This window comes from Melanostigma gelatinosum, assembly GCF_949748355.1.
Source record: "Melanostigma gelatinosum genome assembly, chromosome: 3".
NCBI lineage: Eukaryota > Metazoa > Chordata > Actinopteri > Perciformes > Zoarcidae > Melanostigma > Melanostigma gelatinosum.
The window spans coordinates 2,636,981-2,650,529 of NC_136636.1; the positions used below are offsets into that span (position 1 = coordinate 2,636,981).

Here is a 13,549-nt window from a genome sequence, read left to right on the forward strand (position 1 = left end):
ATTATTTATATCAATTATTTATACTATATTATATAGTATATATAATGATATACATTATGTTTTTTTAAATCACTTCATGACAGTTTTCGTGTAAAAGACGTTATTTCAAAGAAACTTCTAAATTAATATTATTACATCCACAAATCAATAGCTGGAAGTATCTGTTAGCCAAGCTCCTGAAAACAATAATAAATAAACACGTTTATTAAAATATGTCTTTGGATTTGTGGAAATTGCGCTTTTATTCTGAAGTAATGACCGGAAAGTGGTTGACATTACTGCTAGCTTCACACAAGCGGAAGAAACGCACACTGACACAATAAGTGTGTGTCGATTATCGATACAAATTGTATTGGTAAACATCTCTCAGCCGCTCGGTGTCAGCACGTGACTTTACGGTAACATCCGGGGAATTTGTAACATCCGGTCCAGAGATCAAACATCTACCGCTGTTAGCTTTAGCTGCTGTTAGCCTAGCCTAGTAGAGTTAGCTCGTTTAGAACCGGACCGGACCATGGGAGCCCACCGCAGTGAGGGAGGCCGGGACTGGCTGGTGCAGGACGGACCTGAGCAGACCGACCAGAGCCCGGTACGAACCACAGCTAACGGAGGCTAACATGCGAAGCTAGCTGCTAGTCTGAACCTGAACTCAATAAATTAGTTTAAAATATTGCATTCTATTATTCAAATGACGTGATGTGATATTAACTATATTTTATTGTTGTATTATATTAGTTATATTATGTCTCGTGAGCTGTGTGCTTCCAAATACGTCACAGTGTCTCTCAGATCACGTCATGGCTTCACATCATTATTGATTAGTCTGTAAATGTTGTTAGTAAAAAAATACAATTATTTATCAATTGCTAAAAATATTTTTTGTAATTTTATAAAATAAATAAACTTAGACGTCATGTTTTACTTTATAGAATGATTCTCTGATGTGAAGTTCATGTCATTTTTTTATTGATAAATTAATCTATACTCTGTAGAAGCCGTGGAACCTGATGATCAAACACAGACAGATACACAGACGAGGACGACGCTCACACATGGCAGTCAGGTCAGTGCTGGTTCACTGGTTTATACTGGTCCTACTGGAGGTTCATACTGGTGTTTTCCACCCTGATGGCCAATTTAAACAACATCAGAACTGATTCAGAGTACAGTAAAGAAAGGCAGTAAAGTGTAAGTAAAGTGTGTGTGTGCGTGTAGCTACACTGATCCTCAGGTGTCCATGGACCTGTTGAGGGCTGTGCTTCAGCCCAGCTTCAACGAGGACATCATGGCTGTGTTCAGGAAGTACCAGAAGGTCAGAGGTCAATTCAATTAATTTGTATCGCCCAATATCACAAAATCACATGGGAAACTCCCGGGAAAAAAACAACCTGGTTTGTAACCAGGTGTGAGAAGGTGGGAACAGATGTGCCGGTGATGTTCTCTTGTTGTTGTGTTTGTTCCAGTTCTTTGAGAAAGCCTCCGAGAATGTGAAGGAGAACGTTGGTGAGGACGTTCAGACCGACCAGCTGATCAGAGAGGCCTGCAGGAACGTTCTGGAACATGTGAGATCACTTCCTGTCAGCTGACCTCGTGACCTTTGACCCCAGGTGTCCATATTCTCTGTGCGGTAACCATGGTTTCTCTCTGATGATGTCATCCCCAGGCCAAACAGCTGTTTCCAGAGGCGGAGGTGAATCGGGGGCGGTCAGAGGCCGCCATCAAGGTAGGAGGCCAACCAATGAGAACCTCCGGAGCATGTTTTTAAACCGGGTCCAGTTCTGATCTGGCTCTTTGTGTCCCGTCAGAGGTCCAGGCCTGCTGCTGATGAAGACTACAGTCAGAGAGGAAGCCCCGTCCCCAAGAAGGTACAGGCACCTCTGACCTTTCAGGTGTTTGCTCGTACAGTCAGGTGACAAGGAGACGTCGCTGCACCAGTCAGACCAGTACTGAATATCACGGGTCAGAATGAGACTAAGCAGCGTTCAAAGCAAGTTATCAATAACTTACAGAAACGGCCGCAATCCAAGATGGCGATGGCAAAAATTGCCGAACTCGAGGCTTCAAAACATCAGTCCACAAACCAACGAGTGATGTCACGATGACTACGTCCACTTGTTATATACAGACTGTCAGGGGTTTTCAGTTAATATTCAACGAGGTCCAGTTAGAGTTCATTCCCTCATTAAAGGTCCAGAACATCACAATAACGTCTAACTGGCACTATGATTTACTCCTTTATATGTTGAATTAGCCTACAGTTATCAGATATTCATATTTATTATCAGATTTTAAATTGAACCGGATGAATTATAAATAATACATACTCTAATTATAAATACATGTTCTCTCACTCAAAGTAAAATAAGGGATTTATTAAAGATTACGTAACAGAAAGCTTTTGAACAACGTGACTATGAGTAGCTCTAAGCAGCTTATAATATATAATTAAAACTACTAACATATAGTTTATATTTAAGTTGTGATCATTGTGTGTCTCCAGAGAAGAGCTCGTCCAGCTGCGGTGGCGGCCTCCGATCGACCTCACACCTTCTCCACTCAGTGAGTATCTGACAGACCAATGACATCGTCATCATCATCAGTATCCAGGTAGATCACCTGAACACCTGACATCTCTCCCCCTTTGTGACTGTCCCGTCCTCAGAGTGAAGCTCAAGTCTGATCCAATCAAGAGAGAAGGACCGAAGGTGAGTCAGTTAGGAGTCAGTTCACTCACATGAAACTCAGGTGTGTTGTATACCCACGGCCTGTTTCCACAAATCAGGTTTAACAAGATAGGCAACGTATGCTCTCCAGCTTTAGAAATAGACATTCCCGTTCACACAGGTTACAGTTCATCTAACTAACCATCAATTCACTCATTCATCAGTTAAGTAGTGACCTGCTGAATAATGCGTGTGTGTTTCAGTGGGATCCATCCAGACTGAATGAAAGCAGCACGTTTGTTCTCGGCTCCAGAGCCAACAAGTGAGTCAACATCATGTCGACAACGTGTAAACATTCTGTTAACATTGTCATCATTATGTAAACCACGTGTAAACATGACATCAAACATGTCATCATGTCAGTCAGGTCACGTTGGCTCCGTCCAGGAACAGTTGAACAGGAAGTCATCATGTGTTGTTGTGATGTCATTGCAGGGCGCTGGGAATGGGCGGAACCAGAGGCCGGATCTACATCAAACACTCTGATCTGTTTAAGGTAAACCTGTGTGTGTGGTTGTGACGTCTAGTGTGTGCGTGTGTTACACCTTTAAATGATATTTGTGTTTCAGTATGCAGCAGATGCGAAGGATAAGCAGTGGCTGGCAGAGAGACACCACATGAGAGCGACAGGAGGCAAGATGGTGAGATTAATACAAACATTAAGACACTGAACTCTCCTACAGAGCACTGCTGCACCTGAACGCATCACGTGTGTGTGTGTGTGTTCAGGCCTACCTGCTGATTGAGGAGGACATCCAGGATCTGTCTCGCAGTGATGAGTACAAGTGAGTCTGACATCCAGGGTAACCGGCTCCACATATGTGGTTACCGTGGTAACAGCTGTGTGTGTGTGTGTGCGCAGGGACTGTCCAGACGTCAAGATGGACGAGTTGAAGCCGTTCTCAGTTCCTCTGTGGATGGTGGAGAAGATGCAAAGAGCCATGGAGGGTCAGAGAGATGCTGACCCCTGACCCCACCCCCCCCCCCACACACACACACACACACACACACACAGTGATCAAAAGTTGTTAATGCTGTTTTTTTTTTTTTAATTAAAAAGACGTAATAAAAACAAACCCTGCAGGTTGTGATATGTCATTTTATTTACAAAAATAAACCAATAATCAAACAAGGACGTGACATCATCATCAGGGGGCGGGGCATTACTCAATCCCTTCCTGTTTGTCCTTGATGGAGACTCTGAAGCGTTCCTCCAGCAGAGAGAGCTCGCTGATGAGATCTGTGATGGCGTTGGTAAACGCTTCCTGTCAAAATAAGACATGATGAGCTGCTGTACACCCCCATGACTCATCTCAGGTGTGTGTTACATGTAGACTGTCATCAGAGGTGTGTGTTACCTGTGGACTGCAGTCAGGTGTGTGTGTTACATGTGGACTGTCATCAGAGGTGTGTGTGTGTTACCTGTGGACTGTAGTCAGGTGTGTGTGTGTTACATGTGGACTGTCATCAGAGGTGTGTGTGTGTTACCTGTGGACTGTAGTCGGGTGTGTGTTACCTGTGGACTGTAGTCAGGTGTGGTCTGCACTCTGATGACGATCTTGTGTTCCAGAGGATGAGGAACTTTATAACCAGCAAACAGAACCTGTGGATCCTTTAACAGCTGACTGACACACATACACACACACGGTCAGGACATGAAGTGTTTCTCATGAAGGTTAAAAAGCAGCTATTGTGAAAAAAATAGCTGAATTTGAATAAATCGGCTTCATTGACACCGATCCATCGGCCTGATGTCTGATATCGGTGAATTAGTCCTTTGACGTCTCAGACTGATCCTTTCACAATAAAAGCTGCTGCATTGAGCATGCAGCCTGCATCAGAAACCATGTTATACCCGTCAGCATTATGTTAGCCTATTAGCACTGTTTTAATAGGGAACCCCAATCTGATCCAGTGGTCCTGTGATACATCTTGAAGGTTCTAGTGGTTTTGTATATTCAGCTGTACAATCACAACGATATTTCTATTGTTCTGTCCATCATGTTTATATCAACATGGCTGCACTAAATAACAGAAAACACCTCTCTAGCTGAGTGTACCCGAACACAATATACTACTAAATACTTTAAATATACAGTGATGGTACCTGCTAATATTATACTCTTAATACAGATTTCTGCTGAAAGACAGACATTGAATGAGTTATTATCAAATAGCCTCAGCAAGTGTTATTAGCCTGTTAGCATTAGCCTCTTACGCTCGGATGATGTTTCCTAGCGTGTGGTCCTCTTTGTTCAGAGTGAACAAACAGGCGTTCGGCACTTTGGTGTCCTTGCTGATGCTGATCTTCTTCTCTCCTTCGAACAGGAGGAACGACTCGAAGGCGGGAGGCGCGTTCATCTTCTAAATCTGAGCGCTAGCAACCTTCCGAGAACATCTGGAAACACGCTTTCTTCAAAATAAGACAACTTCCGGCTTCTTCTTCTTTTACTTTTTATGGCGGTTAGCAAACAGCTTTCGGGTGCATTACCGCCACCCACTAATCTGGAGTGTGGACGAAGGACCAAACTGATATATTGCTTCTTCTTGCATTATATCCACCTACCTATGTGTTCAAAACACACCTGGATTGTAGTTTTAGTCCAGTATTCTTTCTCGTCTCTGATGCAGCACTTGAGGCAGGTCAGCATATTAATATTACTGTTAATAAGAGTCCAAATTGTATTAAAAGACGATACCCACCACAACCTGTTCACCAGGATGCCATCTGGCAAGAGGTACAGGAGCTGCCCCACCACCTAAATAAAATAAATTAAAATAAAACTTTATGAATCTCGAAAGAAATTCTTGTTCCAGAGTTTCATTAAATATTAAGACAAAAGAATATCAAAAAAGTAAAAATCAACTAAAATAGAAAAAGCAAAATACAACACAATACCAAAATTAAGAGTAAAAAAATAAAGTGGATAAGAAGTTTTACTAACACAAGTGCTCAATGGAAACTAAAATAGAAAATAAATATTGATCATGATGAGCATGAAATCCATCCTCCATCATATAGGTTAATATAGTTTTTATTTTTGTGCGCTTTTCTTATGTAACAAAATGAGACGACAAACTGCATGCCGTTGTGGTTTAATACATGATAATAAACTTTATTGTTGTATAATTATTATTATAATCGTTATTATTATTATTATTAATATTGTTGTTATTATAAACTTTATTGTAAGTGGCTTTGGATGAAAGTATCAGCTAGATACTTTCAGCTAGCTTTTATACTATAAAATATATATATATATATATATATACATTATATTACATTACATGTATTTGATAGTATAACTATATATGTATTTTATAGTATACACATATATTGTAGATATATATTATATCATAAACAAAATAAACACTAAAAGCTTGTTTTTGAATCGTTCGTCTCAAATCGGTGACGTTTCGTTAAACGTATTTCCGGACGTTTCTCTCGACCAATCACATCGCTGTTCCCTCCGTCTGCGCTCTTCTCATTGTTTGGCAGGAGGCAGTTTGTTTATGAATGTCGGGCGCCTATTGGCTCCGACTGTGAGGAAGCGCCGGTTTAAAAGAGGGGGGCGGGAGGGAGATTCAGTTTGAATCAGCAGCTCCAGCCGCTAACAGACCGACACACGGTGAGTCCTACAGGTGAAGTTCTCGCCTGGTTTACACACGTGAGTGTGTTTGTTCTGTGTGTACCGGTTGCGATCCAGCAGCGGGTTGTCTCTTTGTGCTTTAAGTTAAATGAGAAACATGCTAACAGCGAATCTAACCTCCAGTTAGGCCGATGAGCTAACGCTAACTGTCGTTAGCATCGCGCTAACACAGAACCGGAGCATAAACACGTTAGTGATAACTCACCGACGGTCACCGGATCACCGACCGTTTTTTCCCCGTTAACACCGGGCTGTGTGTGTTACAGTTAAACCGACATAGTGTTAAGTGCTGCTACATCTGGGTAGTTGGCTAACACGTAACGATGGCTGCTGTTGGCTAACGGTCATTTAAAGGGACCGATTATCCGCTGTGCGTCTCTCTCTCTGACCGCCTGTCTGTCTCTCTGACCGCCTGTGTCTCTCTCTCTGACCGCCTGTCTGTCTCTGACCGCCTGTCTCTGACCGCCTGTCTTGTCTCATCCAGCAGTGAACGCACCATCTTGCACTCATGGCCTCCCAGAACATGGACCCCGCAGCGGCAGCAGCCTCGTCCACGGCTGCTCTGAAGGGCAGTGAGAGCGGCGGCAGCTCGGCCAGAAGCTCTGTGTCCAAACGGTGAGAGAAGACACAAACAAGTCTGTCTCTGCTGTAACTCACGGTACCGACTACAACGACCGTGTTACGGCCTCTTGACGGATCTCACTCAAGTGTTTAACCAACAGTAATGTTTACTGATGTGTCTCATGTACTGCCTCGTCACGAGCAGATACAAAGCTTTAAAAGTTTGTTAACTTGTGTGTGCAAATCTGTAAAACTAGTTTCTGTTCATGAGACAAAGTCCATAAATACATTGAGGTATAAAGATGTATTGTTTCAACACTAGAACAGTAATGTATAACAGTAACGTTTGTGTGTCTGCAGGCTGCAGCAGGAACTCATGACTCTGATGGTGAGTTCACATCAAATACATATATAGCTTTATATAAGTGACATCACATGACTGGTCTCTCTCTCTGGTGATGAGGTGATGACATCATGTGCCGTCTCTCTCTGTGTGTTGTCGATGCAGATGTCAGGTGATAAGGGAATCTCAGCGTTTCCAGAATCAGATAATCTCTTCAAATGGATCGGGACCATCAACGGAGCTCCGGGGACGGTATGCACGCACAGACGGGAGAGCAGTCATTGGTTGATGTTCAATGATGATGACGACCATGTGATGTCAGCGCTGCACTGTAAACGCTGCCCGATCTATCGATCAAACTTTTAGAGACAGTCGGGGAAAAGAGAAGAACATTTGAAAAGCCATCAGTGTTGTTCTTTACTCTCCAGTTCTGAGAGTATGACGTTGAGAGAATCCAGCTGTAGTGAGAGGTAACACTTTTTTACCTCTGTAAAAACAAAGTTTACCTTTTTATGTTTCTCAGGTGTACGAGGGTCTCAGGTACCGGTTGTCTCTGGAGTTTCCTGCCGGTTACCCGTATCAGGCTCCACGCGTGAAGTTCATCACTTCCTGTTTTCATCCCAACGTGGATGAACAAGGTTTCATCTGTCTGGACATCCTGAAGGACAAGTGGTCGGCGCTCTATGATGTCCGCTCCATCCTGCTGTCCATCCAGAGCCTGCTGGGAGGTAACGTTGTTATCACTAATGCAGGAAACGCCAACATTGTATTCATTTTGGATGCATGTTTGCTATATTTTGCTGTTGCCTTCCGTATTGTTTTTGTATTTATGTTAAGTAGTTTCCAATAGCAGCCATTACTATCTAGCCTTGTTGACATGTTTATTATTTATGTTTATTTGTGTGAACAACACATTGATGTTTGTTTCAGAACCAAACAACGAGAGTCCATTGAACACAACTGCTGCTGAACTCTGGGACGACCAAGAAGGTGAGAGGCTGCTGCCATCACGTCTAAAGGCTGCTGCCACGTCCACTGTAATTTAATTACAACTTCCTGGTCCATCCCGTGATGACATGGGATGGAATACTTTTTTCCATGAACTTGCGTACATTGGTGGATATTATTTCTTTGAGGTTAATCAACGACCTCTTTTCTTTAAAAAAAATCCCCCCAATGAGTGCTAGGCTCAATATACTGAGTCACTTCCTTTAGAGTGTTTCAGCTCGAGGCGTGAAACTGCTCATGCCTGCGGGCGCCTTTTGTCCCGTGACGTTTCTCTCCGTCGAGCCTCCAGAGCGAGTCGGACAACATGACTGCCCACCACACGATGCACTCGGCCAGACGGTGATTGCAACTGCGTTGGTCTGCGTCTGCCCGGCTCATCGTAAACGAGCCCAATAAGTCCCAAATGTTGTTGGGTCAAATATTTGAGCTTCCGTAATCAGGTCTGTCATTGAGGGTGATCGACGGATTCAACTGAACTGTAGCTGTTTCACTGTACAACAGATCTGCGGGGAGACCAGATGGGAAGCAGGGGCTGATGGGAGATGTATTTCTAACGGCTGTTTTGTCTCTTTCAGCCTTTAAAACTCATCTACATTCGACCTTCCAGAATTGAAGCACCTCCATGTTTTATTCTTCTTCTGTCTATTTGCCTTCTGTGTTTTGTAAAATATTTTTATGTTTGTCCACCTTGCTGTGTCAATAAAGTTCCTAATTCAACACACTGACTGAGGCTTTATTGGAGCAGAAGCTGTTGGTAAACCTTCTAATTGTTGGAATGCTGTTAAGCATTCAAACTATTGTTCTTCGAATCTTTATTCAACTTCAATTTCTTCCGTCGCACCTCTTCTTCATATTTTAAGCTACAGAAACCGTTAAACTATTAAAATGTTCAGCTCTTTCACCAGAGGGGTGCTATGACTTCATATTTCTAACCTTTAAACTTTTTGAATTATTAACCTTTTTATTTTCAATGGGATCTCTATGGAGAATATTTTCAAATCCTCTTAAACTTCTTCAACTTTCAAATCCTTAAACTTCCTCATACTTTCAGCTACAGACACCATTTCAACTTTCACATGTTGAGAAAACCCTCAACTATTGCCACACGATTCAGCTTTTTGATATCTTTTAAACTTTTTGAACTGCAGCAATTTAACTTTTATGATTTTTCAGCCCTTTTCTGACTTTATAATGGGTGTGTATTGCGCAGCTTAGAGTGCGTGATGTCACCGCTAGAGTGAAGAGCAGCTTGAGATTCTTGTGAAAAAAACATTTGTGTTTTGCCACTGTCCACAATCTTCACTCTTCATGCATCATTTCTGGATGTAGAAGTAGCTAATATTGTCCTTGTCGTAGAAAAAGTACTGTGGAATCCCACAGATTTCCACATTTGACACCGAAGCCGTTAATTGAGAGGAAAACCAACTTCCTGCTCCATAGAGACCAATGTTAAATTTTGCTTCAAAAACATCTTCCACAGAACACTGTACCCCATTTCTAGATCACCAGTTAAGCCACATTTTTTACACTAGACACAATTTTTACAAGATCTGTTTCTCAAGTCATCCTTCCTCTCAATTATTAATATCGGAGCAATAGGATATACGGTTATGGGAGTTTTGATGATTTGTTTGAGAGGTGTTTCCCTGTTTTATCTCCATGAAATGGCTTCAGGCACACAGGTGTTCGCGATTGAGCCAATTAGTGATGTTGATAAACACACAGACTCAGCCACAGGTGCACATACGCTCCTCTCCCTCTATCTCTGTGTCTCTCATACAGTCATTCAGGTCTTAGGGATCTTTAGGGATCTTTCCCCCCTCCTCCACCCCCCCCCCCACACACACGCCATTTTAAAATAAAGGCCCCACAGAATGAATCCTAACTGAAATGCTTGTGATGAGCCTGTCATTTAATAACCGGTTTGTGTTTATCTAACATTATGATTCTGTCTCCTCTCCCCTTCTCCCGCACCCAGTCCCACCCTTTCAAAATAGAAGCCTCATGGATTCACTGTATGTAAACATTAAGCTCAAAATTAATGTATTTTATTCTCCCGACTCTGCTGTCGGACCTGAGTGAGGCGGTTCAGGGCCCTCCCTCCTTAAAGAAGAGGATGAGGTCCACGAAGACGTTCTGATCATATCCATGTCCAGTTTGTCCCATGCGGGGACCAGGAGTTTATTCTCATATTTGTTACATTTAACTCAAAAAATATTTTGACTTCTCTTCTTATGGATTCTAAAAATCTCTTAAAATGTTTGTACTCTAACAGTGTTAAAATAATGAGCAATGATGTTTATTTGTATAACATGTATGATTCATACACAGATATGAGTATCCTTTCATGTTGTCAGGTATGATTAATCCAGGTGATGTCAGTTGGGGCTTCGCTTCCTCTACCCGACACAGCCCAGTCCACAGCACGGTGTCTGGCAGCAGATCATCTTGTTGTTAGAGACGACTTCAACCTCCATCAGGTCCTCCAGGGTATCATCCGGTTGTTCCAGGTCACCGCAAGCTTCGACCCATGCTGGCTGGGTCGCCTCTACCGACCAGAACGCAACAGGAACCTGCAGAACGCGGCAAGACAAGACTCAATGTGCAAACACTCCCCCAAACACTCCCTCAAGGCATGACACTCCCCTAGTACAAGACACTCTACCAGGTGCAAGAGACTCCCCCAAAGTACAAGACACTCCTTCAGACCAGTGTCTGGTCTGCAGGTGAAATCTTGTCATGTTCAATCTGTTCTGAACAGTTTTCCCTCTCTCTGCATCTGTCTCACCCTCATCTGCATCTCACTGAGCATTGCCTCCAGTGCTGCGATGTGATTGGTCAGATCAGGGCTCGGCTGCTCCTCCAAGGTGAGCCATGGCACCTGGATTAAAGCCACTCGAGCTGCCAGGCCCACCACGCCATCAATGCATCCTGGAGAGAGAGTGAAGACACAAACAGTGGAGACGTGCAATGTCAGTAGAATACATACAAGAAAATCAGATCGGACTGTGCTGATCCAGTATTTGTTTTCAGAGATCCTTAAGGAGTGTCTTCGGCGCCTTAAAGAGGATTCAGTGGTTCTAAAGGAGGTTGTAGGGGTCTTTGAGAACATTCCAATCCTAAAAGAGGTTAAACCTTCAAATGTTGGAGGATTATTGCGGATGTAACTTTTCAAGGAGGTATCACTGAGGAGGCTCTTTGAGACCATGAAGAATGTCAAATAGCCCACAAGGAGGTACATGGACTGATTGAGGGAAGAGTATCCTTGAGGATGTTCCAGTTACCTTGAGGAGGTTTAATAGCTCCGTAAGAAGTTCCAATGGGGTAGTCCTTAAATGATTTGCTGCACTTATTGACAATGTTACTGCCATTCTTCAGGTGATCTATAAGGCTTGAATGTAGGACTCATCGAGGGAGTTCCGGTTATTCTTTAGGAGCTTTTAGGTAACAGGACCATTGAAGAGGTTCAGGTGGTCCATGAGGCGGTTGGATGAGTCCTAAATGTGTTTATATTCTTCTAAGGTTTGACAGATCTTTTGAAAATGTACCAGAAACCTTTAAGGTGGTTCTGTGGTATTTTGAACAAGTAATATCCCAGAGAAGGTTCTGTGGGTCCTTCATCATCATTTCCCTTTATGCCTCTTGGCATGTAGGGCAGCAACAAAAGTCTTCCACTCCTGTCTGTCCTGGGCGAGTCGCTGGATGGTGCCCCATGAGTGGTTTAGGCTCTGCATCTCCTTCTCCACAGTTCTTCTCCATGTGTTTCTTGGTCAGCCTCTTTTTCTTTTCCCTTCTGGTGTCCAATGTAAGGCTGTTCTTGTGATATCAGCAAGATCTTTTCTCAACACATGTCCTATCCATCCCCATCTTCTTCTCATTAGGATGGTCTCCATGCTTTCGTGTTGGCATTTGTCATACAGTTCTTTATTTGAGATGGTGCTTGGCCAGAAAATGTGCAGTATTCGTCTTAAACTCTTGGTATGGAAGGTTCTGTCGGTCCTTAAATAATGCTTATTGGTCCTCCAAGAGGTTTAAGGGATCATTGAAGGAGAGATTTTGTTAAGGGTGTGTCAGCTGTTCCCCCTGAGAAAATTCCAGTGGTCAAATATATTCTTGAAGAATACCTATTGGTCTTTGAAAATATTTAAGTACTTTAGAAAGGATATCCATGATTTTTGGCAAACGTTTTTTGGAATATGAATCCCCAAGGAGAAGTACCAAGAATCAATGAAAGTGTTCCAGGAATCTTCAAAGATATAGATGTCAGAGAGGAAGTGTCAGGGAACCCTGAAGAGGCTGTGAGAGTTCTTGATGAGATTATTGGGGTTCTTATATAGGGTCTCAAAGATATTCCATATTCTAAGGGTTCTTGAAAGCGGTGTGGTATTCATTAAGGAAGTTCAAAGGAGGCTTCAGGTGTATTTTGAAAAGTTGGGAAGGATCTAGGAATTACTTAGGACATTCCAGGAATCCTTGAGGAACACACAGGTGTCATTGACAGGTTGTAAGGATCTTTAAGGTAGTTCAGATCTTTAAGTTAGTTCCAGGGTTCAAACACTCAGCAATTCAGTGGGAAGGAAGGAAAGAAAAGAGACAAGGAAGGAAGGTTCCACAGACAGGAAATGAAGGCCATCAACTGACCTGTATTGACTAACGAGTGCCTGCTGTTGCGCTGGGTCAGAGGAAACTGTCCAATCAGATCGCAGGCCTTACGGAGGTCGAACATGAAATTCTCTACAGCCGACAGGAAGAGAACCCACAGACGCTCTGAGGCATGTCTGTCCTCCACACCTGAGCGGGCCGAGTCACAGTCTGACAGCTGATGCATGAGACGCCGGGACAGACCTGCAGATAGACAGACAGACAGACAGACAGACAGACAGAAAGTCAAGTGGGATACAAACAGGTGTACGAATTTGGTCTGAGCGATTTTTCGTACCGGTGCAGATACGGTGTGCGAGTGCTCTTGTGTCGTCCATCTCGTCTCGCAAGAAGCTGCCGTCCGCCGAACTGCCGAGTGACGCCGCCATCTGCTGGAAACACGAGGTGACCCGACTGAGGGCCTCGAGAGCGCGCTCACACTCGCCCTGCTGCCGCCGCCGCACCGCCAACTCGTCTACCGAACGACGCCACCGGCTCATGATGTCATCACCTTCCTGCCGGGGGAGCAGGGCAGGTGTATGGTTCTCTTATCGTTGTCTAAGGGTATTTATTATTGATTTTGTTTTGCCAATATGGGTTGATAAAAAAAAATGCTGATAAAA

General features: G+C 43.3%; 4 protein-coding genes across 7 annotated transcripts; 2 read left to right on the forward strand and 2 right to left on the reverse strand.

Moving 5' to 3' along the window:
• The first annotated feature begins 286 nt into the window (after positions 1 to 286).
• LOC306775762 (deoxynucleotidyltransferase terminal-interacting protein 1-like) lies at positions 287 to 3,790 on the forward strand. Its single transcript, XM_079266260.1, has 13 exons — positions 287 to 589; positions 993 to 1,063; positions 1,216 to 1,312; positions 1,464 to 1,562; positions 1,664 to 1,723; positions 1,806 to 1,865; positions 2,501 to 2,559; positions 2,663 to 2,705; positions 2,927 to 2,985; positions 3,159 to 3,219; positions 3,293 to 3,364; positions 3,453 to 3,508; positions 3,586 to 3,790. Exons 1-13 carry the CDS (start codon positions 515 to 517, stop codon positions 3,692 to 3,694), a joined length of 921 nt encoding a protein of 306 aa, XP_079122386.1. The 5' UTR covers positions 287 to 514; the 3' UTR covers positions 3,695 to 3,790.
• Positions 3,791 to 3,804: 14 nt separating this feature from the next.
• polr2j (RNA polymerase II subunit J) lies at positions 3,805 to 5,131 on the reverse strand. The gene is made up of 3 exons (XM_079266261.1): positions 4,942 to 5,131; positions 4,240 to 4,348; positions 3,805 to 3,988 (listed from the first exon to the last, which is right to left on the reverse strand). Exons 1-3 carry the CDS (start codon positions 5,082 to 5,084, stop codon positions 3,887 to 3,889), a joined length of 354 nt encoding a protein of 117 aa, XP_079122387.1. The 5' UTR covers positions 5,085 to 5,131; the 3' UTR covers positions 3,805 to 3,886.
• A 1,170-nt stretch (positions 5,132 to 6,301) lies between these two features.
• On the forward strand, positions 6,302 to 8,997 carry LOC306775859 (ubiquitin-conjugating enzyme E2 C-like). 4 transcript variants are annotated; one of them, XM_079266400.1, is made up of 7 exons: positions 6,302 to 6,352; positions 6,858 to 6,988; positions 7,295 to 7,322; positions 7,443 to 7,529; positions 7,801 to 8,005; positions 8,208 to 8,267; positions 8,861 to 8,997. In XM_079266400.1, the coding sequence occupies exons 2-7, from the start codon at positions 6,882 to 6,884 to the stop codon at positions 8,896 to 8,898; spliced, it is 525 nt and encodes a 174-aa protein (XP_079122526.1). In that variant the 5' UTR covers positions 6,302 to 6,352; positions 6,858 to 6,881; the 3' UTR covers positions 8,899 to 8,997. The 4 variants fall into 4 exon arrangements, with proteins under 4 accessions (XP_079122526.1, XP_079122527.1, XP_079122529.1 ...); XM_079266401.1 differs by having other exon boundaries at positions 6,312 to 6,352; positions 6,861 to 6,988; XM_079266403.1 differs by having other exon boundaries at positions 6,343 to 6,365; positions 6,861 to 6,988.
• A 1,687-nt stretch (positions 8,998 to 10,684) lies between these two features.
• On the reverse strand, positions 10,685 to 13,426 carry LOC306797668 (regulator of G-protein signaling 9-binding protein; the record flags this gene model as incomplete). Its single annotated transcript, XM_079297051.1, has 4 exons — positions 10,685 to 10,858; positions 11,074 to 11,216; positions 12,927 to 13,130; positions 13,225 to 13,426. The coding sequence occupies 4 exons, from the start codon at positions 13,424 to 13,426 to the stop codon at positions 10,685 to 10,687; spliced, it is 723 nt and encodes a 240-aa protein (XP_079153177.1).
• Positions 13,427 to 13,549: the final 123 nt, after the last annotated feature.

What these genes read in the sequence shown, in the direction of transcription:
- LOC306775762 (XM_079266260.1), top strand. Translation starts at nt 515, where the DNA reads ATGGGAGCCCACCGCAGTGAGGGAGGCCGGGACTGGCTGGTGCAGGAC. An exon ending in TCAAGAGAGAAGGACCGAAG is followed by an intron (nt 2,706 to 2,926) that starts GTGAGTCAGTTA and finishes TGTGTGTTTCAG; the next exon opens with TGGGATCCATCCAGACTGAA. An exon ending in AACACTCTGATCTGTTTAAG is followed by an intron (nt 3,220 to 3,292) that starts GTAAACCTGTGT and finishes TTTGTGTTTCAG; the next exon opens with TATGCAGCAGATGCGAAGGA.
- polr2j (XM_079266261.1), bottom strand. Translation starts at nt 5,084, where the DNA reads ATGAACGCGCCTCCCGCCTTCGAGTCGTTCCTCCTGTTCGAAGGAGAG. An exon ending in CTAGGAAACATCATCCGAGC is followed by an intron (nt 4,349 to 4,941) that starts GTAAGAGGCTAA and finishes TATGTGTGTCAG; the next exon opens with TCAGCTGTTAAAGGATCCAC. An exon ending in CACCTGACTACAGTCCACAG is followed by an intron (nt 3,989 to 4,239) that starts GTAACACACACC and finishes TTATTTTGACAG; the next exon opens with GAAGCGTTTACCAACGCCAT.
- LOC306775859 (XM_079266400.1), top strand. Translation starts at nt 6,882, where the DNA reads ATGGCCTCCCAGAACATGGACCCCGCAGCGGCAGCAGCCTCGTCCACG. An exon ending in AGAAGCTCTGTGTCCAAACG is followed by an intron (nt 6,989 to 7,294) that starts GTGAGAGAAGAC and finishes GTGTGTCTGCAG; the next exon opens with GCTGCAGCAGGAACTCATGA. An exon ending in AGGAACTCATGACTCTGATG is followed by an intron (nt 7,323 to 7,442) that starts GTGAGTTCACAT and finishes TTGTCGATGCAG; the next exon opens with ATGTCAGGTGATAAGGGAAT.